Here is a 26,933-nt window from a genome sequence, read left to right on the forward strand (position 1 = left end):
ATGGTTCACCTGTCGCTCTCCCCGGACCTTCCCTGGGAGGAGCAGGTACAGGAGGCCGAGAGGAGCAGCATGAGGAGTGGGCAGAGCTCGCCCTCCCCCCGGCTCCGGGAGCGGGAGCGGGGCAGCCCGAGCCCCAGCGCGGCCCCCACTGCCCTCAGCCCTTATTACTTGGCTTACGAGACCTACATCGATAACGGTATGATCTGCCTCAAGCACAAAATCCGCAACATAGAGAAGAGAAAGGTAAGTGGGGTCTGACTGACTGACTTAGCAATCCTTTTTTTTCCCCCTCTTCTCTTCCCCCCCCCCCTATTATTTCCCTCCTTTTGCCCCCCCCTCCCCCCCCCCTCCCCCCCCTCCTCCCCCCCCCTTCCCCCCCCTCCCTCTCTCTCCCCTCTCCCCCCCCTCTCCTTCCCCCCCTTTCCCCTGTGTTTGCACTCCCCCCCCCCTCCTCCCTTTTCCCTGTGTCTGCATTCCCCCCCTCTCCGCCCCCCCCCCCATCCCCTGTGTCTGCAGTCCACCTCCTGGAGTCACTAGCAATCACCCCCCCACCCCAACCCCCAAAAGCCTTTTAAATCCTTGCTCTGTGCCCTTTTGCTCTTTGCAATGCAACTTTAATTGTGTATATATTTGTGTTTGAATTTATCTATTTATTTTTCTTGTCAATAATACTGGCGCACTGCTTAAACACCCCCCTGTTCCCTGCACCTTTTTATGTTTAGTAAAACGATGTCTTGCTATTTTGCACTGCAATGCTCTTTAAGTGTGTGTTGTTTAAAAAAAAATACAACATCTGTAATCATCTACCAAACCACCTGGCTGGGCTGTGTTATTTATAAGTTGCCAAGTGCATGTGATGAAATGTAGTGAGCATTGAAATAATCCTAATGTGAGGGATCTGATGAAGTGTTTTGGGTGGTGGGTGGGGGGGATGTCTGATGTATTGCAGTCTGTAGAGGGTTGGCAGCCCATTCTAAGTGGATTCTCTGAAATTATATCGCCTCTGATCGGTTTTATTTATGAACGAGACTGGATTGCTTTCTAGCGGGATGGGGGTAAAATAACGGTGTTGTTTATCACTTGAGATCAACCTGTGAAGTTTTGACCATTGCGTTTTATTGATTAGTGGTGGTAACGCTTTTTGGGGGGTTGGTGGGGGGGGGAGAGAGAGGGTGATCTGGAAGCTTACAAAACATAAAACGTTGCTTGCCCTGGAATCCAGCAGCTTATCTTAGCTTCCAGTACATGGAGTAGGTGTTATGGTTATTTTTTGCTTTGTCATTTGTGATCATGCTGTATCCTCTTTGTCTTTCCTTCCCCCTCTTCTTTCTACTTACTTTTGCCCCCCTTATCTCATTCCCCTCCTTCCCTCCCATCACCCCCACGCTCCACTCACTCTTTTTCCCCTTTCCCAGGGAAAATTGGACGACTATAAAACACGTCTACAGCGAGGAGAGGAGCTGAACCAGGACCAGTTGGTATGTAACTTGTTTGGACGACAGATCTGAGAGTGATCACTGGGATGAGAATGTTACTCAGAAGCGCATCTGTTCTTGGGTCAACTCAGTAACTCACTTTTAAATATAATACAAGTCCAAACTATCTCTTCACACCATCGTGAACCTTTTTTTTCAAGAAAGAGAAATCTTCCTGCAAACTCTAGATTTGAAAATTGTCCCTCTGGAGATTGTTTGCAGGCAATAAGGGCTGGGGGTTGCATTGGAATCAGCTGAAAGGCATTAACTCTGTGGCTTAAGTCAACATCAGCAGCTGATGATGATAAAGCTGTTGCACAAGGGCTTGGGAAGCAGAAGCCTTGTTTCTGCTACAAATGTGCTTTTTAATGTTGAATCCTGTAGTGTATTGGCGAGAGCACTTGCCTTGCAGCGAGAGGACCTGGGTTTGGACACAACAAAACTTATTAGGTAAGTTTTCTTATTCCACACACCTCAGTTTACCTACCAGTAAGTACAAACCTGGTGATTAGTCAATTGGGGATTGCTTTCTGGGGATAATCTCTCATTAACATAATAATTTGGTCATTCAGTCCAGAGCTGCTTGCGGGACATTGCTATGCGCAATTGGCTGCTGCAATTTGCCCACAAAATAGTAGTTCACTTTATGTTCTGTAAAGTGCTTTGAAATGTCTCAACAACATGATGATAGCACTATTAAAAGTTTTTATTATTATTTAATGTCTCTAATGTGACTATGTTTGATAATTGATATCCAGTTGGTTGAATTCCAAAAACAGTTGTTGTTCCTGGCAGAAGGACATCCCAAGGCACTGAACATCCTGAGCAGCGAGTTGGAAACAGAAGTGTAGAGGCAGGGGGTGGAGGAGGGAAGATGACTGAGGGCTTGGTCGAAAAGCAAGGTCTTAAGATGGGCCTTGAAGGAGGCAAGGCAGGGACGAAGCAGAGGGGCTCCTGGATGGAGTTCCAGAAGGTGGGAGCAGAAAGCCTGAAGGCCTGATTGCTGATAGTGGAGCAGTTAGGGTGTGGGATATTGAACTGGCCAGTGTCCGCAGAGCACATTGAATTGCCTCAATTTTGATGACAGCAAATTGACCATGTCTTGCCACTAACTTTTATTTGGACACGTCTGCACAAAAGACTAATTGCCAAGCCTACACTTGACAATAAATCCTCTTTGAGCCATCCTGACCTGAAAGGTGCTGTGTCAAATGCAAGGGTTGTTGCTGTGAGTTGTGAATTGTTTCCCTGACCATTTGCCATATTAAAACCCAATTTGGATCCCACTGTCGGTATCCTCCATGTGCACTTCAATAACATGTCTCATGGTGATCAGTGGAGCATCATTCTTCATTGTCAATTGGGAAATTTGAAGCACAGATGGCAGCCCTCCCTCGTCTCCTCTTAAACCATGCAAAGCCCTAACATGTAGAATGGTCCTTGCTGAACAAGCAGCGGCAACCTTTCCAATGGCGAGCTATGAAGCTTTAGCTGACTAAACTGCAGTAGTTACACTGATGCACACTCTGCAGTTCCCAAGCATTAGTTCTCCCTAACCTGTTCTTGTCACTGAATGCTCTCTGGAGTTCTGGAAACAAGGTACAGGAAGAGAGCGCACATTCTTTTCTAATACTCGGGAGTTTCCATGTGTAGGTGGTACTCCTACGTGGAACTGTCAAACTGTTTTGGAGACTTTTAAGCTTGCTGATAGATTTCTGCATGTGTCGGACACCCGGCTGACCGAATTAAAAACAAATTGGCTTAGAGAGCAAACCTGTGGATGAGTTCAGTGAATGGACCAGATAATCAAGGTTGGTAGCTGTCTTGTCTCTATTCTTTTGGCTTCACAAAGTAAATATTGAGAAGCAGTTTAGCTTGCAGTACAATGGAGTTGTTGGTTTTATTTCCTTTACAACTTCTCAATTTGCTTTCCTGCCATTTATTCCCAGGAGCTCAAACCCACTTTTCCTTCCAATGCAATCGTTAACATTTCTATCCTCGCTTGTCTTTCCTCTTTGTACTGTGAGATGTAATGTTTCTTTCCAGTGGTAAATTGATGCACTTGTTCCGACCTTCACAGGAGGCAGTTCACAAGTATGATGAAGTGGTTCACAACCTGGAATTTGCCAAGGAACTGCAGAAAACCTTTGCGGTGCTCAACCAAGATGTAAGCATTGGACAGTTTGCATAATGTCACGGATGGGTAGTCAGGGAGGAATGGGAGCGTCCTTCAGGATTGTCGTCCTTTGGTTGAGATGTTAAACCAAGGTTCTGCCTGTCTGTTCAGGTGGATGGTAAAGATCCCGCAGCATATCTGAGAAGACTTTCTCTCCCGGTGTCCTGGCCAACAATCCCCCAAATAAAATTGGTCACTCACTCCATGGCCATTTGTGGGACAGCCATCTTGCTGTGCACAAATTGGCTGCTGCGTTTGCCCAGAATACAGTCTCTGAACTTTAACAGTAATATCCAGTGATGCTTTTAGTGATGTCCTGATGTGAAAGGTGTGATACCAAATGTAAGTTATTTGTTGTTAAGGTACTTGGCTTGCTGTTGCTGCCATTCAGTGTAACTTGCATGTATGTGCTGTAGACTGGAGAAGCAGGGATTGGGGTAGATCATTTTCAACATCATCACGACGTGTCAGGTGTTGGATCCATCAGATATTGCTATAAGGTTGTATTGATTAATTTTCCTTGCTGGCTTATCTGTTTGCTTTCAATGAGATTCTCTGGAGAATTTAGCAAGTTGCCACTTTTGCGATCTTGAAGGATTAAGTGGGGTCAGAATGCATTTCTGTGAATATCTTATTTCAGTTATTGCACTTTGTTTTTTCTTAAAGTTGAACATTTTGTATTTTTTTGGAAAAAAAACAGCTGCTGAAAGTGCAGAGAAAATCTGTGAAACGTGAACAGCTTCTGAAAACCGAAGCTGAGAAGAAGCGCTTGTGTGCAGTGCTACACGTTCGGTACATATTGCTGCACTTTAGCCAGGAGCACGTTCAGAAGGACTTCAGAGAAGGCTTCAATGGGGCATTAGTCCTTCCCCGCAAAGAAATTGGATACCTTAAGGAGTTCTGCAAAATTGTATACCCTGAAAGGAATCAACAGATAAGGTAACTTATCAGAACTCTGGTGTTCAGGTGGTGAAATAAGTGATGAGGAGTGCATTGGATTCTGATCTGCTGATTGTGACTTGTTCTATTTGACACCTGGAGCAGCTAGAGTTGGTTGGTGGCCTTGTTTAATGATTGGTGGATGTCGCGGGGCAGCCTGGGCATTTTTTTTAGGAAAAAGCAATTTGGGCCAAAAAAAGCAATCTATCCCATTTTCTCATTGTTTAGCATAACTGCAGTCTCTTCTGACTGAAGCTCAGCTGTTAAAACAGCCTTTTTGTTGACATTTCACAAGCCTATTGCTGCCTAACTTATTAGGCTGAGCTTGGGTGTCAGCCTTGCTCAGTTGGTTGTGCGCTCGCCTCTGAGACAGAAGGTCACAGCCCAATGACTGAGCTCATTATATCAGCTGACTCTGCAGTGTGAGGGGAGCAAGATTAAATAATTCTTATATTTGATATAGCTTGATCATCTTGTCAAGACGTTTCAAAGCATTTTATGGGATATACTGTAAAGTGGCTTTTGAAGATGCCCCATTCAAAGATGAGGCAATTTCTCCTGGTGTCCTGGCCAGCAATCATTTCATGCCTGTTTGTGGGACATTGCTGTGTAAACCGGTTATTGGATTCACCCTCAATTACAGTCCCTGCACTTGACTATCTATCCTGTGAAGCTTCTTAAGACATTTATTGACATGATAAGGTATTGTATCAAATGTAAGCATTATTTTATTCAGTTTATTTTCAAAATCAGCAAAGAGCTTTGAGATGTCCTCCCAATGTGAAAGGTGCTTTATAAATGTTCATGTTTTAAAAAGAAGTCCTTCCAATGCAGTAAGACATATATAGAGGCCTTTCATGTTGGGAGCACACCTCAAAGCGCTTTGACTGCTGGCTTTGCACCTGAACTGGGCATGAGGATGGGAAAGAGGTCTTCAGATTGATTTTGAGTGGAGGGATGGAGTTCCAGAGAGGGCAGAAAGCAGATCCGCTGTCTGATCACCTGGTAACTGCAGGGAGGTGGAGGAGGGAAGAGATACGTAATTGAGTGCCCAGCATTTCAGTGTTCACAATCAAATCTGACCAATGCTGAAAGAATTCTTTGCATCTGTTAATTGCTTTAAGCAGAAGTGATTTGAGCTTTGTTTTGTTTCTTGAAGACTTGTGGTTTCTTGGTGAGACAACCTTGTTCTACGTGCCAGTTCGAGTAATGTCCTGAGCAAGACAACTGAAGGTGAAGGCAATGGAGAGACTTTGTCCTTTTTATGGGATTGTGAGCACACAACCTACATGTATCTTGCGCGCTCCACATAAATAGCATCACGGAGCGCTTGATGTGAGCAAGCTGAAATAATGAAGGATCGAGTGACTATCTTGCAGCTCTTCTCTGAGTTGCTACATTTAATTTTTTTTGTTTCAATCTCTTGTGTACTTGGCAGCCTGGAAGATCAAATGGATTTGGTTTCGTGTCACCTCTGGGACCTGCTGGAAGGAGTTGAGAAGACAGTGGCTGGTACCACCTGTAAGTTCACATGTATCCAGCTATCTTTTTTGCCATTGAGAGCACTATCAAGCTTTCCATCTACTTGTCCAGCTAGGACCACCCTACAAGTTTCGTTAAAGCTTTGGCTTGCAGGGTTAATAGTAGCTGAGTGGGAAGAATCCCAGTCCTCAGTGACTGGTCTGCCCCTCAATGGTCCTTCTGATTAAGCGGGCTGTCATCAGCAGGACCTGCCTGGTTCAGGAACTGGACTAGAGACCACCACAGAGGGTGGACTCTATTCTGACATTCTGTTGCCAAGCATGTCACCTTGGAACCAGTTAAGCTCTCAAAGGAGACCGCTCAACCCCCCCCCCCCCCCCCCCCCCCAAAGGAGGACTTTCATGAGTTGATCTTTTGACAAGCATGGGTTAGAGCCTGGGCTTGGTGATTGGCAGGGATCAAGAACTGACTTCCTGGTGGCCACCATTAGGTGAGTGGCTGAGCAGTGGCCACTGATCCAGTGACTGCTGGATATCTTCTTCCAGATAAACAACTGAAGGTCGTCATCAAAAGGCTGATGGTTTGCAGCTACTTTAACAGTGTCCCTGTCCCTCATAATGGGCTACAGGAGGAGGAAGAGGAGCAGCTGATAAGACCACTGAAAGTCCTGACATCCACACCAAAACCACCGCCCATGAAGGAGTCTGGTGAGTCTTATCAGTGTCTTTTATGTGGACTGGATATGGTTTGCAGTTTTGATGACTGGGACTTGGGCACCTTCCACCTCTTGGCTTTTTTTGTGGGGGGTGGGAGGCAGCCAAATGTCTGACACATACAGAAACCCATAACCAAGCTTAAAAGTAACCAAAAAAATGCACACTCCACCTCTTCACTGAGCCAGTCCGGAACCTTGATGGCTTATTTGACCCTCAACTGTCCTTTCTACCCCACATCTGTGCCATGACCCGCTCTGCATTCCCCCTGCCTATTCAACATCACCCAGCCACTGCCTCTCCCCTCAGTCTGATGAGGACCTCATCCATACATTTGTTACATCTAGGCTTGACTAAGCCAACTCCCTGCTTGTCGGCTTTCCCAACTCTTCCCTCCACAAGCATCCAGAACTCTGCAGCTTGTGTTCTCTCCTACACCAGGTACCATGACCCCATCACCCTCACACTTGCCCGGGTCCAATATGGCCTCCCCGTATCCCATATTCGTGCTTCAAAGGTCCTCCACAACATTGCTCCTTCCTACGTGTGTGCTAACTCCATATCGACCTCTTGATTGGCTCCGCTTCCTCCTACCAGCAGGCTCTGGCTGCTCCACCGGCCCACCCCACCATCAGCGGTCAGGTCGTCAGCCTCTCTGCCCCACCCTTTGGAACTCCATCCCATGGTCCCTACATCTTGATCCCTTCCTTGCCTCCTTCAAGGCATGTCTCAAGATCCTCCTCGTCGACCACCCTCCTACCCGACCTGACCTCCACTCTTCCTGATCCCAGTCGCCTGCTCAGGTCCAAACTGACTGTCCTGCACCTTGGCACTTTCTTCCGATGTGAAAGGCGCCACACCAATGTAATTTTTTGTTGTTGCGGGTTTCACATAACTTCACATAGGGTAGATATTTTGATATTGTGCCTTATCACACTGCTGAGACAAAGCATTACGCCAGATTTACTGTAAAGCACAGTAACTATTTTGTGGGTAAACACGGCAGTCAATTTGCATATCCATGGATGGTGCTGCCAATGCCTGAGATGTGGAGGTCCTGATGGGCCAAATCGGGAGGGTTTCAGTCCTGTTGAGGTTCAACTGGAGACCATTAGCTCTCATGCAGGACTTGATGTCTGACAGACATTCTGGAGTTGAGAGTGGAGGCAGAAATATAAAATTGGGTGCCATTTGCATACATATGGAAGTTGACCCTATGTCTGTGGATGATATCATTAAGAGGGAGCATGTAGATATTTGAGAGGACCAAGGATGTAGCCCTGAGGAACATTGTGAGCTGAAAAATCTTGCACAATTCCTTTTCATTGGGGAAACCTGGAGCCTTCTCCTTTGTTAACCTTCAGTGTGGGTTTACCCTGAGCTGTTCTGTTTTGCTCTCTTCTTTCTTGGCTGAGCTGCTGAGTATTGGAGAGACTAGAAATGTTGAGTGATGAGGCTTGACTTGTATTGATCCAGTGAAGCTGTGTTGTAACTTTTTTNCCTTTTTTTTCAGAATCTGATTTGCATTTTTTGTGCAGTGAGATGCAGCCAAGAGAGGTGAGGCAATGGCAGAGAAATACTGTTTCCATGCATCAAAATCCCCCTCCCTCCCATGGCAAGTGTCAACATGGACGGTTTAGTTAAATGTTATAGATCCCATGGCACTATTCAAAAAGAGAACGGAATTTTTCTCTCCTGGTGTCCTGGCCAACAATCTCCCAAATAAAATTGGTCACTTACTTCATGGTTATTTGTGAGTCATTGCTATGAGCAAACTGGCTCCTGTCTTTGGCCAATAAAATAGTCAATCTTTCTTACAGTATATGCTGCAAAGCCCTTTCAGATATCTGTGTGACATGATGTGGTGCTATATCAAGGATTGCAAGGATTATTATTCTGACATGAGCACCCTTATTGTACCACCTCTTTAAAGCTGGGGAGCTGAGACACTCAAAGCTTCAAGTCAATTTTTGGATGTGTGTCCATGCTCCTGGCGTTCAATGGTCATCTCCATCCCTGTTAAAACTACTGTGGTGATGGGCTTGGAACACGTGAAAAAATAATTTTTTGCATTTGCAGACAGCAATGTCTTACAAACAGCCATGGAATGAGTGACCAATTTTATTTAGAGGATTCATTGGCTGAGAGGGAAACTCCCTTTTCAAATAAAGTCCACCTGAAGAGGCAGGATATTGGTATGAAGTGTGCGCGCGCAACAAAAAACAACAAAATCCTCTGCGCCCCCCCCCACCCCAGGGCTCAGAGCCCACCATGGTCCTGTTAGGTTGGCATAGGATAATGTGTCCATCCACCTGACCGCTCGCTCCCGGTCCCCGTTTGCGCAATATGGCTGCCGCTATGACCCGAGCCCCCTCATCCCCTCCCTCCACTCTACCCCCAAACCCTCCCCCCTCTGCATCTCTTCCGCTCTTTCCTCCTCTCTCTCCGTCCCTCTCACCTTCTATCCCCACTTGACCCTCTCTCTGTTCCAGCCTGGGAATCCTCCGCCGGGCTCACCGTGGCACTCGGCGTTGGCTGTCCAGCAGCAGCCACACCGACTGCCCCATTCCTCACCACTCTCGCCACCCACCCCGGACACAGACCCGGGGAGCCAACCTCTCCTCCCTTATCCCCACTTCCCCCACCCCTGCCTCACAACCGGGACCCCCCTCCCTCCCCACACACCCTTCTGTCAACCGCTCCATCCACATCGGACTACAAAATGTCCGCTTCCTCTGTAACAAGGCCCTGGTCATCAACGTTCTCAACCTGGCTCACCCCAGGCGACACCTTCCCACTCACGGAGGCCACGCCATCCGGCTACACCTCCCACCGCATCCCTCGCCCCAACCGCCGTGGCGGTGGTGTTGCCCTTATCTCAAGGACACCACTTGCCCTATCCCCCTACTCCTCTGGCTCTTTCCCCTCTTTTGAGCACCTCACCCTCTCCCACCCCTCCTTCCTCTCACTTAAAATCCTCCTCCTCTACCGGCCCCCTAAAACCTCTCCCACCTTTATCTCTGATATCTCAACACTTCTCACATCTCTCTGCCTCTGCTCTGATCGCCTCATCATCCTGGGCGACTTTAACCTGCACTTCACCCCCTCCTGCTCAATCTCCTCAGATTTCTCTTCCCTGCTCTCCTCGCTCAACCTCTCCCTCCACATCAACTCCCCCACTCACAGTCACGGCCACCCACTCGACTTGGTGATCACCCGGGGCCTCAGTGTCTCGGATGTCACCATCACCGATAAGGCCATCTCCGACCACCACTTCATCTCCTTCACCACCTCCACCCCCTCCCCACCTCCACCAGACCCACCACCATCTTCTACCGCCCCTGGAAGAAGTTACCCCCTCAATCCCTAACCCCTGCCTTGGAGTCCTCTGAACTCCTCTCCCTCTGGCCTTCAACCCTCACCGACCCCTCTTCTGCTCCCCTCCTCCTCCACAACACCCTCTCCTCCACACTTGACACTCTTGCTCCTATCACCTCCTGTACTGTCTCCTACTCTCGCTCCTCCCCCTGGTTCACCACCCACCTCCGCTCACTGAAGAGCCAGGTGCGGGCCGCTGAACGCACCTGGTCAAATCTGGCCTAACGGTCCACCGACAAATCTGGCTGGACCTCCTCAAAATCTACCGCTCCACTCTAGCCTCGGCCAAATCGTCCTTCTACTCCAGGATAATCCTGGAGGCGAAGGACAACCCCAGGCTACTGTTCTCTACCACATCCCAACTCCTCCGTCCCCCCGCCACCCCGCGCAGGTCATCTCCTCCAACCTTCACTGCGAGGAGATGCTGGATTTCCTTGAATCCAAGATCAAGGGAATCCGCTCCGCGGTCACTTCCCCTCCAACATCCACCCACCACCCACCCCTTCCCTCCCACACTCCGACTCCTACCCATCCTCCCCTACACACCTTCGTACCCGTTTCCCCACCCTCTGTCACCAAACTCATCCTCTCCCTGAAACCTACCACCTGCTCCCTTGACCCCATCCCCACTCCACTCCTTATCTCCCAGCTCCACTTTCTTGCCCCACATATCACTGACATCATAAACCTGTCCCTCTCCTCTGGCTCTGTCCCATTCCATTAAAAACTGCCATCATCACGCCCACCCTGAAAAAACCCTCCCTTGATGCGTCGCAGCTATCAAGCTACCGGCCCATCTCCAACCTCCCCTTCCTATCCAAGGTCCTGGAACGAGTTGTCGCCTCCCAACTGTGCTCTTTCCTTTCCAACCATTCACTATTCGAACCCCTTCAATCGGGTTTCCGTGCTGCCCATAGCACAGAAACTGCCCTGGTCAAGGTCACCAATGACATCCTGACCATCTGTGACCAGTGCTCCCTCTGCCTCCTCGTCCTCCCCGACCTATCGGCAGCATTCGATACGGTCGACCATGCTATCCTCCTCCACCGCTTGTCCTCCCACCTAAACCTTCAAGGCCCTCTCCTTGAGTGGTTTAGGTCGTACCTCTCCCACCGTCTTCGCTTTGTCTCCACAAATGGTTTTTCCTCCGGCCCCCGCACTATCTCGTGCGGTGTCCCTCAAGGCTCTGTCCTGCATCAGCATCAGCATCCAAGGCTGCACTCTCCACCTCTCAAAGCCAGTCAGGAACCTCGGGGTTCTGTTCGACCCTGAGCTGTCCTTTCTCCCTCATATCCGCGCCACAACTGGCACCGCCTTCCATCACCTGCGGAATGTCACCAGACTACGGCACTACCTCACCCCTCACGCTGCTGAAACTCTGGTCCACGCCTTTATCACCTCAAGGCTGGACTATGGGAACTCTCTCCTCGCCGGCCTTTCCGGCACCTCCCTCCACAAGCTGCAGGTCATTCAGAACTCTGCAGCTCGTGTACTGTCCCGCACCAGGTTTCGGGACCACATCACTCCCACCCTCGCTCGCCTCCACTGGCTCCCCATCCCCCAGAGGATCGAATTCAAGATCCTCACCCTCACCTACAAAGCCATTCACGGCCTTGCTCCCTCCTACCTCTCCGACCTACTATCCCCCTACCTACCTGCCTGTACCCTCCGTTCCTCTGGCTCCGGTCTGCTCCACATCCCCTGCCCCAACCGCCCTACCATCGGTGGCCGGGCCTTCAGCCTCTCAGCCCCTAGGCTCTGGAACTCTATCCCCCAGTGCCTTCGCCGCCTCCTCCCTTTCCTCCTTCAAGGCCGGTCTCAAGACCTTTCTCTTTGACCGTGCCTTCAGCTCCCCTCTTGACTCTCTACCCCCTCCTCGCTCCCTCCCTTCCCTCCCCTCACCCTGACCCTTTCCCCCTTGCTCGGGTCCTGACCCAACTGTACAGCGCCTTGGGACGTCCTCCCGACGTGAAAGGCGCTCAATAAATGGAATCTTGTTGTTGTTGTATGACGTCTCATCTGAAGGATGGAACCTGTGATACTGCAACCCTGGCATGCATTGGAGTGTCAATTTGACTGAGTTGAAGTCTCGATGTGGAACTTGACCCCACAACCTTCTGTCTTTGAGGCGAGAGCACTGAACCAGGCTGACACACTTGACCTGCACTATAGACACAAGACCTCAGCTTCACTTAGAAAAGTCTGAGAAAATATTTTCTTTACAGCCCTTGAAAAAGGCATTATTCTGTTGAGATGCTTTTTTTGAAACATGTCCAGTTTACACTGTTGTGTTGGGAATTATCACCTGGGCTGCCCAGTGTGCCAAGTCATAATATCTTCTCTGAAGTTTCATTAAGTGGTGCATGTCTTCATAGAATTGTACAGCACAGAAGGAGGCCATTCGTCCCATTGTGTTTGTGCCGGCTCTTTGAAAACAGCTATTCAATCCTACTCCCACGCTCTCTCCACATAGCCCTGCAAACTTGTCCTCCCTAAATATTTATCTACTATCTAAAAGTTGTTATCTTATTTCCTTTCAGTTCTTCTCTACTTTCTATCTTCTATTTGATTATCTTCTGTATTTTGGACCTGACATTTATCATAAGCCTCCTTTTTCTGTTTTATTTTAATCTCAATTTCTTTAGCCATCCAGGGTGTTGGATGCCCTACCTTTCCTCATTGTGGGAATGTATTTGTTCTGTCCCCGAACTATCTCCACCTTAGGGGCTTCCCATTTCTCATTAGCTGTTTTACCTTACTTAATCTTAATCTTACTTTCCAGTCCACCTTGGCTAGATCCTTTTTTAACTCATTAAAATTAGTCCTCTTCCAGTTGAGTATCTTCATCTTTGATTGCTCCTTGTCCCTTTCCATAAGTACTCTAAACCTAATGATGTTGTGATCACTGTTGTCCAGATGCTCTCCTACTGAAACCTGATCCATTTGCCCCACTTCATTTCCCAGAACTAGATTCAACACTGCTTCCTTCCTCATCGGGCTGGAAACTTACTGATCCAGAAAGTTATCCTGCACACGTTTCAGGAACCCTTCCCCCTTATTTCCCTTTACACTGTTATTTTTCAAGTCTGTTAGGATAATTGAAATCCCCCATTATCACTACTCTATTAGTTTTACATTTCTCTGAAATCTGCTTGGAAATTTGCTCATCTATCTCCTTCCCACTATTTGGTGGTCTACAGTATACACCTAACAGAGTAACGGCTCCTTTTCTGCTCCTTAACTTTAACCAAATATATTCTGTTTTTGGACCCTTGTCCCTTTCATTGTCCCTTTCCAGGGCAAGTAACCGTGTCTTTAATCAATATTGCCATCCCTCCTTTTTTTTCCCTTCCCTATCCCTCCTGAATAAATTGTAGCCAGGAATATTCAGTTCCCGTTCCTACTCTTGTTACATTATAACCCCATGTGCCAACTTGAGCCTGCAGCTCACCAATTTTATTTGTCACACTCTGTTCCCTCCCAAGACCGACTTAGTCTGCTCTGCATTTCTCTCCCCTCTAATCCCCCCCTTTTCAGGATTACTCCTTATTACATTGCTATTCATCTCTCCCAGCCCTCTATACAAATTGTTTGTCCTCTCTAATGCTGCATCCTGATTCCCATCCCCCTTGAAATTAGTTTAAACCCTTCCCCACAGCACTAGTTAACCTCTCTGTGAGGACATTGGTCCCATCCCTGTTTAGGTGTAAGCCATCTACCTTGTACAGGTCACACCTGCCACAGAACTGGACCCAATAATCCAGGAACCTGAAGCTCTCCTTTCTGCACCAATTCTCCAGCCATGCATTCATGACCATCTTTCAGCGCTTTTGAAGTGTTATCCTTGGCTGGGCTAAATGGAGCCGCTCTTAATCTAGTCTTTTCAGTGTTAGGGACATAGGATATCCTAGACAAATAAGACCAAGGTCCATCCAATCTATCTGAAAGAATCAACACTTCCTGCTTCCACAGTTTCCCTAGGGAACCTGTTCCATTGTTTTACCATTTGCTCACTAAAATAGTGTTCCTGCAAATTTGTCTTGACTAATTCACCAGTCTCCTGCCTTGCAGTTTGTGAACAGGCAATATGCAAATAAAGTGGAAAGTGCCGTCAAGCAACCAGAGAAGCCGAAGAACTGGGAAGCAGACCGGAAGGTCAGTACCCTGACAGAGTCGGTCAAAAAGAGGGATGCCGAGTGCGGCAGGATGCCCGAAGCAGAACTCCCAAAAACATGGGAGGCAGAGCATGTCTTTCAGAAGCTGGAAAAGCCCAAAAAATGGGAGCCTGAGCTGCTCAACCAAAGACATCAGGAAGAGCCCAAAAAATGGGATGTACAATACACAATTCTGCAGGAGGGGCCACCGCCCAGTGCGATCGTTCCTAAGGAAGTGGCTGAGCCAAAGAAGTCACTGACAGAACCCAAAGAGGTGAGAAGCCAGCAGTGGTGGTAGGGTTTGGTCAATGGTGCCACAGCCTGGCCAGTGACTCACTCTGTCCTTTCTCCACCATAGAAATGGGACCGCAGATCAAAACATGAGCCTGAAGCGAAACAGGTGGGTAAAAGTGGTTGGAAACAGACTGGTGACAGTGGTGATGGTTAAAGGGCATTTCTCAAGAGGATAGTGACCACATGTTTGTTGATACCTCAGCTACCATTGCAGTGGGGCAGACTCTAGAGTCCAGCTGCTCTTTGGCACCTGGAAGTTCTCAGTGAGCAGGAATGTGGTCCTGGGTTGCAGGGGTTTTCACCATGGCTGAAGGCTAAGGGTGGGGACGGTGTCACATGTTGGCAGGGCTAGGTTTTTGGATGGTGGCTGGACTGTGGGGAGGGGAAAATTGTCCCATGTTGAATTACTTTCATGTAATGCAATATCTTGTCAGGTGACCAGGGCCACACACCAGGCAACAGCAGAGTTCTGCTCTGGCTCCTCACTCCCCAAAGATCCTGAACTCCGGAAACAAAAGCTGCAGGACCTAATGTCACAGATACAAGGAACCTGTAACTTCATGCAGGTAAATAATATCTTAGAAACTATTAGAATTTCTGCCTTTGCCTCCGACTTCTAGACATGTTGCAAACTTCTCAGTCCCTTGGTGTTAGCTTGCCTCCGTTGGTCACTCATCTCTGAGGCAAAGTTGTGAGACGTGGGTTCAAGTCTTGTGTCAGGATTTGTATCTAATGCTTGCAGTCCAGGTTTCAGGTGTCCAAAAAAAGAAATATCTCCCTGACGATTCCTCCAAATAAAATTGATTATTCACTGAATGGCTAGCTGTTGGAGGGACATTGCTGTGTGCAAGCTGGTTGCTATATTTGTTTGCTCTTTGATCTGAGTGGGCAGTGTGAATTTGAAGTTTGCCTTGTGCTCCAGTGCATGGGAGAGAATGAGTGGCTGGCACAATAGGTTGACGATTTCATGAGAAAGCTGATTACTTCATGGCTTTCATTACATTTAAAAGAAATTTTAAAATAAAGAATTGGTTACTCAATCCATGACTGTTTGTGGGATATTAGTGTGTATAATTGTCTGCCATGTTTCACCCACAAAATAGTCAATTCAGTTTACAGTATATTCTGTGAAGGGCTTTGAAACATCTCAATGGTGTGTTAAGTTGCTATATCAAATGCAAGTATTATTATAATATATTCAGTTGCTGGTTTTCACAGCAGTTTGTGTGAAACACTTTAGATATGTCGAGCCCAAATGTAATGATTATTATACAACATGGAGTGTTCCTCCTGTGCCTCCCTTGCCTGAATCCCTGAACTCACAATAACTTGTATTGAACTGTACTAGGATTCTATGCTGGACTCTCTGTTGGAATCAGATGTCTCTTTAAAAGATGCTGTTGCAGCCCCCAAGTGTGCAGTGCTGTCACTCCAGGGATCAGGTAGGAGACCTGTTTTGGGGCATTTTAAATAGCTTTGTAAACCTGCAAGTTTTGTCAAATAGCTACTCTTGGTAAGAGCAACAAATTACATTTATATAGCGCATTTCACATTGGAAGGACATCCCAAGGCTGGACACTAAAGTGTTTGCACCTAAGCTGGGGGTTGGAATCGAGAGTTGGAGGGTAAGGGGGTGTGTGGCCAAAAACATAGTCAAAGAGGAAGGTCTTGAGACTGGCCTTGAAGGAGGCACGGTCAAGGGTCAGGAAAGCTGAAGGTCTGACTGCCAGTGATGGAGCGGGCAGGTTGGGAATGTGGAGCAGGCTAGTGCCTGCCAAACTAAGGGAACGGACGGGTTGATCTGGTATTAAGAAGTGGCAGAGGTATGGTCCTGTCGGCCTCGGGCCAGCTTACAGTTTTGGTTTGAAGTTGTGGCATTAAATTAATGTGAGATTTTATTTAAAGGAGGAAATATTGGTTGACTCAGCACATTCTTGCTGTTGCATTGAGCTTGCTTTGTTTGACCTGGGGCAATCAATGCGAGTTTGTTTTTTAACGTTTGGTCAATTTGTGGATAGGTTTTTTGCACCCAAACCAATTCTGATTTTTTTGGGGTTAATCTATAGAAGCTCCCAAAGAACCAAAGCAGCAAAACAAGATTGACGTTGTGCCCTCATCCCCTAAGGTAAAGTATCTCCAACCCAACAAAGTGAGCATTCACCTTCAATGACCTGTCGCTTCATAGCTTAGTTGGCAGAAAAGATTTCACATAAAAATAAATAACAATTTTAAAAAGCATTGCATTCGCTATGACATCTTATCACGTCATTGAAACGTCTCAAAGCACTTGAAAGTGTACTGTAAAGTGGCGTGACTATTTTGTGGGCCAAACGCAACACCCAGTTGTGCACAACAATGTCCCACAAACAGCCATGGAGTCGGTGATCGATTTTATTTGAGGGATTGTTGACCAGGATACCGGGTTTTTCCTGCACGTTCACTGAGGGCTCCTGATGATGCTTAGTGTAAATGTGATGGTTTGTGCTGCTGTTAAAGCTGTTCTTTCTCACTCTGTTGCAGCCTGTTGATGTGGAAACCCATACTCTCTCCGCTCTTGCTGATAACTCTACTTCTGATGACCATGTTTCCTCTTCTGGTTCCGTAACTGATCTTTCAGTAAAGCGTATTGTTCAGGTAAGGTTGTGTGTGGGTAGGATCACTCCAGTCATTGCATGTATGAAGTCGTGATGGTTCTCTTGTCAGCTGATTTAACAGCATGCATTGAAAGCTGGTGGGTTTTTTTCAGAAATGAAATAGCTTGTAGATCTGTTCAATTCATCGTGTAAATCCATAGCTTCACTATCTAAAAAGCTTAAAATGACAAATTGATAGAATTATGGAATCTTGCAACACAGTAGGAGACCCATTTGCCCCATCCTTACTGAGCCGGCTGGCTCTTTCAAAGAGCTACTAACTAGTCACAGTCCCCCGCTCTTACTCCTGCACATTTTTCCTTTTCAAGTATATATACAATTCCCTTTTGAAAGCTACTATAGAATTTGCTGTCATTTCCCTTTCAGGCAGTGCATTCCAGATCTTAACAACTCTCTGGGTTTATATAAAAAAAAATTAATTCTCCTATCTCCCCTTTAGTTGCCAATTATCTTAAATCTGTATCCTCTGATTATAGAGCTATCCTCCAGAAGAAACTTTCTCCTAATTTACTCAAAACTCCTCAATTTTGAACACTGATTAAATCTTCCCTCCACTTTCTCTACTCTAAGGAGAATAATCCCAGACTTTCCACATAACTGAAGTCCCTCATTCCTGGAATCATTCTGGTAAATCTCCTTTGCACCCTATCCAAGGCCCTAACATTCTTCCTAAATTGTGGTACCTAGAATTGGACACAATACTCCAGCTGTGGCCTTGTCTCCTTTTCAGTGCTGTTCCCAGGCTGCTCTTGCATCTTTATTTTTGAATTTTTTTTTCTTTTTGTATTCTGCTTTTAAATTTCTACAACTTAAAATTCTCAAGTGCCATCTCATGTCAAACAAAATGCACGTCAAGCTCTGAATCATAATGAAAATGGCTCGACGGTGAGGTTTTCGTTTTTCTGAAACTGCTTAAAACTGGAATTGAATCCTGCAATCTGCTTGTGCTCAGAGTAACTCGGAGAGTGAGGCTTGTAGTCCCCACCAGCAGATGTTTCCAGCCACCTCACCCAAGATGGAACCTTCAACATCAAAGCCCTTGGAGACTAACCGGGTGAGAGATTCTTCGTCTTGTGCATTTCTATGGTTCTACAGCACAAAAGGTAGTCATTAATCCATTGTGTCCATGATGGCTCTTTTGAGAGCAATTCTTTGTGCAATTTACAGTACAATAAAGACTCTATAAATCCTTGCATTTGATGCATTGTTGCACTTCACTCAAATTAGAGTAAAACAACAACAAATTGCATTTATATAATTCTTTCATGTTGGGAGGACGTCCCGAGGCGCTGGTAATGTGTCCAATGTAGGGGGAGTATTTGACTTTTGCAATGCTATTGCAAGAAGCCCTTAGTCTTTGTATGGTGACAGTGCAGATCACCGCTCCCTGTGGGTGTGCAAATGGACATTTTTTGGACTGTTTGAATTTCAAACGTGCACAACTTGGCAAATTGTAAATTATGGTGGCTCAGCATTAATCAGTTGTTTGCTGACTGCAGGGAAAGCATAAACAGGGGGTTGAGCAATGGGCAGATGAATCTCATCCTGTTGCTATCCTGTTGAAACTGCTGACATCTGTCAGGTGTGATTAAGTGTCTGGGATATGTTTAAAATTTTGCCAACTACTTGTATTAATCGTTCTCTTGTCTGATTTCTCCAGGTTTCTCCTACACGCAACCGGACTCCAAGCCCAACAATGCCCCTGACACCCAAGGCGTTGGACTTCCAGGATCCAGTCTGCAGCCCACCAGCAAACCGGAAAACCACACCCTTTCAGTCCATGCACACTGTGAGTCGTGTCTTTTTACATTGTTAATTTTTTTTTGGACATTGTAAACTGTAACTTGAGTACTTTGCTCTCAATCTTCTCTGTTTCAGGGAGAAAGGGGGGGTAAAAGAGAAAAGCACGTTCCCAAAGAGCTTGACGAGATGTGCGGGAGAATGTAGTGACTGTGTTGCGGGCATCAACATGTGATCAGTCCTTTGTTAATGGAACATTCGTCTTTTTCCCTCCCCCCCCACCCACTTAACCAGGGTATGCTTTCAATTTCTATAAAAACAACAACTTGCATTTATATAGCGCTCTTCACATGCATCAGTGGCTCACAGCATTAATCGTGATGGAGCCTGATGCTAAGCCAGTGGGAAGAAGGAGGTGACTGTAAGCATTGACTGTAACCACGATCGAAGAGGAAGCTTTTCAGGCATGGTTGAAAAGAGGGGAAGGTTGGGGCATGGAGGAGGGATTGAGGGAGAGCGTTTCAAAGCTTCAGGGGTGCAGTGGAAAGAATAAAAGGAGAAAGAACCCCCCCAAAGTGCTTCAAAGGATATACTGTAGAGTTGATGACTATTTTCCAGTTGATGGAATTTTTTTCTTTTTATCCCTACTTAACCAGGACATAATTTAAGTTTGTCAAATTGTGGAAGCTATAATATTAGCAATCAACAGCTCATTTGGCTCATTGTGCTTCTGTCTCTGAAAGAGCTCTCCATGGTGTCCCGATCCTCTTTTTATATTTTCCCTTTACAGATATTCATCAAATTCCCTCTTCAAAGCTAATCTTGATTCCGATTCACAGCTGTTTCAGGGTGGCTGTTGCACACCCAAACAACTGTTTTGGAAGACTTTGCCTCTGTTTAGTTCAAGACAAAATGGCTGTTTACCTTGTAGTAAGTAGGAACCTGGCTGTCCACCTTACTAAGCCAGTCCAGAACCTTGGGGTCTTGTTTGACCCTCAGCTATTCTTTCTACCCCAAATCTGTGCTATGACCTGCTCTGCCTTCCCCCATCTCCGCAACATCGCCCAGGTCCACCACTGTCTCACTTCACAGGCCGCCTCATACAAGGTTTCATTACATCAAGGCTTGACTATGCAAACTCCTTGCTTGTCGGCCTCCTCAACCCCTTCCTCCATAGGCTGCAGATAATCCAGAACTCTGCAGCCTGTGTTCTCTCCTGCACCAGGCTTTGTGACCCTATCAATCCCATCCTTGCTCGACTCCTGGCTTCCCATCACACAGAGGATACAGTTCAAGATCCTGGTCCTCACCTTCAAAGCCCTCCAAGGTTTTGCTCCTCCCTATCTCTGTGACCTCCTAACCCCCTACCATCCTACCTGCTCCCTCCCCTCAGCGGGTTCCAGCCTGCTTCATGTCCCCCGCCTTGCTCGCCCTACCATTGGTGGTGGGCCTTCTGCCACTAGGCTCCCCCACCCTCTGGAACTCCATCCCACAGTTTTCTGCCTCACTCCCTCCCTTGCCTCCTTCAAGACCCTCCTCTTCGACCATACTTTTGATCACCCTCCCTGATCCCGACTCCCCCCCCCCAGCTTGGGTCCGAAACTCTGACTGTCCAGCGCCTTGGGACGTCCTCCTAACGTGAAAGGCGCTATACAAATGTAGTATTGTTCAGCGATTTGGCGCATCGCTTTTTGTTCTCCAAACCTCTACTTATGTTTGTTACCTTCAGTCCGTGCCCTCCAGTTGCTGGCTCACCCACCAGTGGAAACCGTTCTTCCTGTATCACGTGAGAACCCCATTGTGAACTGAAAAACTTCTGTCGGCTTTCTTCTCACTGACGATCTTCTCTGTTCCAGGGAAAAAGGAGCTGGTTTCTCCAGTCTCTTGATCCCCAATAAATATAATTACAAATACACTCTCCTCTGAATGTTTTCTGTAGCCCATGTGACTTTGTTTTGCTGTATCATCTTGTAGGTTTTCAACGTGAATGCTCCGCTTCCACCAAGAACTGACCAAGAAGTGACTTATAACCAAAGCGTAACCACGTCCAGCACTCAAACTCCACCTCAGTCCATTTCTCTGCAGTCTCCATTTGTAGAACAAAATGCGATTGCACAAGACACCTCAACAGGTACAGAGGGCCACTGAGTTGAGAAAGGCATTCAGTAATGAAATAATCCTACCTTGGATTTGACAACTTGTGGTCACACTACAGCGCTTCAGAGGATTGGCTATGACGTGCAGTGACTGCGTATCTTGTAGGTGAATGCAACAGCCATTTGTGCACAGTAATGTCCTGTAAACAGTCATGAAGTGAATGACTGATGTTTGAGGGATTGTTGGCCAGAACCTTGGGCGAAACTCCCTCGTTTTGATTTGTGGGATCTGTAATATCCATCTGAATGTAAATTGAACAAAGGATTACCAGCTATGAGGTTTACAACAATACTCACTCCACAGCTTTTTGTAGGACATTGCTGTACAAACTGGCTGCCATGTTTTTCCCACAAAATAGTCCCTCCACTTCACAGTATATCCTGTGAAGTGTTTTGTGATGTCTTAACAATGTGCTGATACACTATGTGAAATGTTATTATTGATGGCACTAAAGTGTCCGAGCTCAAAGCCTGTTCCATTGCCTTTCAGAAGAGACCACCATTTCCAATGGGGGCCACGTGTATCCACCCCACGGACAGGTGAACCAGCCCTATCTCCGAGCAAGCCAGCCATATTTTGGGGTTCGGGGGGCTCCTCGCGGAGTGTCGCGGGGCAGCCGAGGCATCCCCAGTGCATACCGCAGCCCCAGCAACGGATACAAAGGTGTAAAAGCATTTTTTTTTGTTTGATGAAGATTGAGCTGGATAGCAGTTTCCAAAATGCAAACTAGGAGGAACAATGGGAAGAAAAGCTCTTCAAACCATGTTTCGTGAGGTCACACTACATCTTCTATATTTTGTTCCCCTTTTCCTCTCCCTCACCATCCCCAACGGTGTATTGCAGTGTTTTGGGTGTGCAATGTCAGATCCCCCCATATTAGTGTAAAGTGCACTGAACAAAATGGCTTCCATTAGTTCCTTCCTGTGCACTGAGCAGGAAGCTTCACTGAGGTCACTTACTTCACAGTACAAAGAAAGTGGGAGACTGCTCTCCCCAGCATTAATTGCTGGGAAGACGCAAGGAGCCTTTCTACACATGACGAGCAGTGAGTATTCAGCACTAGGCTATAAACACAGGTCCACGGGGCAACACACTGTACAGGGCATGTGATAAACAGGTTGCATTTAAACAGGACCATTGTGCAGAGCGCTGAAGAATGTTGTAGTTTGACACCAAGCGGGGAAGAAAGGGCGATAAGCCCAGGTATGATCTGAAGATTGGCAAAGAGGGTGCGAGGCATGGAGTTGCAGAGTTTTAGGATGCAGTGGCTGAAAGCACGACCACGAATTGTGGAGCAGAGGGGCTCAAGTCATGAACACAAGGTCCCAGTGAAGGGGGGTGGGTTGAGGAATGGGGTGTGAGCAGGGGCCATCTTGAGGCTTGAGTATGTGGTACTACTTGACACCTACCTTCACGGTGAGATTAGAGAGTCTTGGTGGCTTTGGCCTGTTGTACTGGTAGGAAGATCAACAGCTCCTAAAATAACTCTGGGAACTTATGTTATCAGAAAAACCTCTCGCACCCCATAGGTGTGTTGAAACTTGACCAGGAGACATGCCATCATTTACCTCCTGAGATCATTTTGGGTGCCAAAAATAGAAAGGCATTTATGATTATAATAAAAAAATTGCGTTGAGGATTGACATCTTTAACTGACTAAGAATCACGTGTTTTGTCGCTGGAAAATACTTTGTGGTATGAGCAATCCCATTTACAACATACTGATTCTGCTTCAGCCAGACTTGGCCTGGCTGCTTGTCATCTCCCTCTCTCTCTCTGACTTGGGATAGATTGTTAATTTGCACAAACAAGGTATCCACAGAATTTCTAGAGTCCTTAGGAGCAGGCTGTTTTTCTTAACTCTTGAGTTGTGTGGGGGAGCAGCAGAAAATTATAAATAAATAAGGGTAGAGAGATTTAATGGAGATGGGAGTGGTTGTTTTTAACGTTGAAGCAATTAGAAAATACTTATGAATTTTTAAATGCGGAACCAGTGAAATGTTCTTGGTGTAATCTGGTTTTGTGAATTCTGAAGTGTGGCATGTAGGGGATTGTCTTGCATTCGGTCATCCAGTGGTTCTCAAACTTTTTTCACACTGAACCTCCCTAAGATAAAGGATGGAGTGGAAGGGGGAAAAAATAATTGTGCCTCCCCATAGTTTACTAAAACAATGCAAATAACTGAAAATCTTATATTTTATCGTTTGTTTTCTTGCAGCATAGAAGAGCTTTGATCAGTATAGTTAAAATAAGCGTACAAGTTCCAAAAGTTCAAATTATATTTCACAAACCACCTTTTCATGTTCTCTCAAGGTTCTGCCTTGCTCTCCCCCCCTTACCCTCCAATTGGTGGCCTGATTCAGACTATTAGTGGCCATTGGTCTATACCCCTATCAATCAGTCTGGATGTTCACCCTTGCCTTTCCTCCTTCTCCCCGCCCCCCCCACCCCCCCAGTAGTGCATAGTTGGGTGGGGGAAGTGTTGTCGCAGGGTTTGGTTGGCTTTGTTGTGACACGGAGACAATCCTGAGAACCTGGGATTGTAGGGAGGTGTGCAATGTGTCCTCTGCTGGTGCACTCCTGCACCTCCCCAGGGAGGCATACCCCACAGTTTGAGAACCTCTGCTGTTAAGTTTTCTTTGTGTGTGCGAGCATAGGTGCACTAAATGGTGTCCCGTCTTTAGGATTCGATGGTTACCGAGCAGTTCAGGTTACTGGCAATGGGATATATGGACCTTTACCGAACCGAGATTATCCTGGAATTCAGTATACTCAGCGGGTAAGAAACAGCGTGGTCGCTGATTTGTAAACCACCAGTTCAACTGAGCTCAACACATTGTGGAAGCTTGATCTGAACCGGGGTACGCAAATGTTCAGGCCAGATTTCGTTAAATGAGAACATGAACAAGTTGGGTGCTCTAAGTCCATTGACTTGTCATGTACTGTCAGACAAGGGACAGATAAATGAGACCACAGTTCACAAAATCTCCTTCAACTTTGCTTCCCTCACCAAATTGAGGCAAATATTAATAAGTCAGATGTTTTAAGTGAATTTATTTTTGCTCTAAAGTTCTTGCCTTAGTTTCTCAGCTGGAATTTATTCTCTGAACCTTCACCTGCAGTTCAACTCTCTCCAGTTTCACCCTACCCACCTGGCCATTCCTTTCACACAGCAGGTAGTGGTCTGCTCATGTCTTTTGCTCCACCATTGGCAAACAGGCTTTCAGCCTATCTGCCCCCACTCTTTGGAACTCCATCCCAGAGATCCTTTGCCTCGCCTCTTAACTCACCACCTTCAAGGTCTGCGTTGACCATCTTTTTTGTCCACCACTTCAGTCGTCTTTCCCCTTGCCCAGCTTTGGTGCTTTGCCATTAGTCATCCTTCCAATATGAAAGACACTTTTCTAGTCTTCACTGGGCTTTGCTTTTGAGTTACGAGCTGCCTGGACTCTTATATTGTACAACTGTTTGGTTGACAGACCAAGGCACATGGTCAATGCCTTGGTTGTGCAGTGTGTAAAAAGATTGCAGGTTAAATTGATTTTGTAATTTTTGGATTTGAATCTGTCTGCAGTTTCTGCTTTGCACTTGCCTCTGATAATGCTGTTCATGTTTTATGACTGCAGGAGTCTGGTTATCCCAACTACAAGCGAGTCATAGCTGGTGGCCCTCGCACTGCGAGAGGAGGTAAGGACTCGGAAGCTTACCTGTGGATGGAGCTAGCTTATAAATAGTCAGGTTCACTGTTCCAACATGTGTGTCTCCGGGATAACGTTTCATTCACACCTGTTGTCTCACTGAAGCATTTGTTCCACCACAATATTGGAGTATTACTACTGCAATTTCAAATGGGATTATAAATGTATAAGGTGTTTGCAACGAATTGTTGGTTGTGTGTTTAGCCTGAGTGGGAAGCCATCTTGATCCAAGCACTGGTAAAAATTAGGCTTTCAAACCTTTTATTCTCAGTGGTCAGCATTGAATCACATTGGCTGATTTCAATGCAGACGAGGGCAGTTCTGATCCAAAACTTTTTGCTCAATAGACATCCTTTGTACAATGTTGCTTTAACTGCTAAAGCCTGGGTTTTCATTGCTCTTGTGAGGGAACAGGGAAGAGATGATGTCACTGCCCAGACTAAGGGTTACCTTGAATGGGTTTTTGTAAGTTAAATAAATGGTGAACATCTCTTCATTGCCCTGCAGGCATTTTTCTTCATGTTACTTTAAATATTTACTGCCGTATCCTCCCAGCTTAAACGTGACTACACATTGGGATAGCTGCCTGTTCAGACAAGGTCAGACTGATCTCACAGGCTGCAGTTTATTAATGGTCAGACCATGGGGTGTTGTCTGCAGGTGGGTTGAAATGAGTTGTTGCTTAAATGTCAATTGGAGTGAAGCAAGCAGGAGAGCATCTTTGTGGCAACATTGAAAAGTCTCATATTTCAACCCGAGATGTCAACTGTGTTGAGGGCAAATCCTTGTCATGTTTGTTGTAATGTTATGGCCATTAAAGCCTGGGGTTGAATCTTTCAGTCCAGTAATAGTGTTTCTGCAAGTGTACAGGAAAGCCAGGTTTCTGGGGTTATTAGTGGACAAAATGTGACTCTTCTGTTCAGTCCCAGCACTTAGAATTTCTGACCCCCTCTTTGCCTACCTTCTAAACAGGTACCAATTACTCCACTGGGTGGAGTGACTCTTCTCAAATGAGCAGCCCAGAGAGAGACGACGAGACGTTTGCCAGCGGAGATTCAGGGCAGGGAGATTCTCGCAGCCTGACTCCTGTGGACCTGCCGGTCACCAGCCAAACTGCCACCATCCTGCCAGTGCATGTGTACCCTCTGCCCCAGCAGATGAGGGTGGCCTTCTCCACTGCCAGGACCTCCAACTTTGCCCCAGGCTCCCTGGACCAGCCCATCGTCTTCGATCTGCTGCTCAACAACCTGGGAGAAACGTTTGACTTTCAGTTGGGAAGGTTTTCCTGCCCGGTCAACGGTACGTATGTCTTTATCTTCCACATGCTCAAGCTGGCTGTCAATGTGCCTCTGTATGTCAACCTGATGAAGAACGAAGAGGTGCTGGTCTCGGCCTACGCCAATGATGGCGCTCCTGATCATGAGACAGCCAGCAACCACGCAGTATTACAGCTATTTCGAGGAGACCAGATCTGGTTGCGGCTGCACCGAGGAGCCATCTACGGCAGCAGCTGGAAGTACTCTACCTTCTCAGGCTATCTCTTGTATCAGGACTGAATGGGCCTCCAGCAGCCAGCCAAATGCTTTGATCACTGTTAAGGGTTATATGTTGGCGTGAAGCAAGTTTCTAGATGTAACTGTCGCTCTGTCAATGTTTTTCTGGAAGTTTTGTTTTGGGGTGGGGGGGGTTCTGCACTGATGGGGCACTTTAACCTGAGATGCCTTGCTGGTAGAGCTGTGAATCTATTTTGTTACAGAATGTTGTATCTTGCACTTGATGGCCTGATTCTATTTTGATTTCTTCCCAACACAGTATCTATTTACGATGCCTTTTGGTGCCTCAATAAATTGGTTTTGCACTGTTTGCTGCCTGAGTTTTGAATGGATTGCTTTTTTCAGAGTGTTTCGCTTTTTCCTGCCTGCTCTCAGTGAGACGACCACCTTGCATGACACCAGTAGCAATGTCAGTCCTGTGGGAGACTAGAGATATCCACAAGCTGTACCTTTCCATTTCTTTTGTAATATGCTTGCATTTGATATAGTGGCTGATCACGTCACTGATGTCTCAAAGGGC

The 26,933-nt window shown here is 46.6% G+C and overlaps 1 protein-coding gene across 1 annotated transcript; it reads left to right on the forward strand.

Moving 5' to 3' along the window:
* On the forward strand, window positions 1-26,717 carry caprin2 (caprin family member 2). Its single transcript, XM_007898611.2, has 20 exons — window positions 1-243; window positions 1,416-1,478; window positions 3,556-3,642; window positions 4,352-4,590; window positions 6,029-6,111; window positions 6,618-6,779; window positions 8,299-8,342; window positions 14,235-14,591; window positions 14,676-14,717; window positions 15,046-15,177; window positions 15,960-16,053; window positions 16,678-16,736; window positions 17,132-17,245; window positions 18,218-18,319; window positions 18,926-19,054; window positions 20,980-21,136; window positions 21,652-21,825; window positions 23,847-23,941; window positions 24,789-24,849; window positions 25,833-26,717. The coding sequence occupies exons 1-20, from the start codon at window positions 1-3 to the stop codon at window positions 26,414-26,416; spliced, it is 3,021 nt and encodes a 1,006-aa protein (XP_007896802.2). The 3' UTR covers window positions 26,417-26,717.
* Window positions 26,718-26,933: the final 216 nt, after the last annotated feature.

This window comes from Callorhinchus milii, unplaced genomic scaffold (genome assembly GCF_018977255.1).
Source record: "Callorhinchus milii isolate IMCB2004 unplaced genomic scaffold, IMCB_Cmil_1.0 Scaffold5, whole genome shotgun sequence".
In the NCBI taxonomy this organism is placed as follows: domain Eukaryota; kingdom Metazoa; phylum Chordata; class Chondrichthyes; order Chimaeriformes; family Callorhinchidae; genus Callorhinchus; species Callorhinchus milii.

Bases quoted from the DNA above. Each gene is read 5' to 3' on its own strand.
- caprin2 (XM_007898611.2), top strand. From the start codon at position 1: ATGGTTCACCTGTCGCTCTCCCCGGACCTTCCCTGGGAGGAGCAGGTA. The intron at 16,737-17,131 runs GTAAAGTATCTC...ACTCTGTTGCAG, and splicing joins TTGTGCCCTCATCCCCTAAG to CCTGTTGATGTGGAAACCCA. The intron at 24,850-25,832 runs GTAAGGACTCGG...CCTTCTAAACAG, and splicing joins CCCTCGCACTGCGAGAGGAG to GTACCAATTACTCCACTGGG.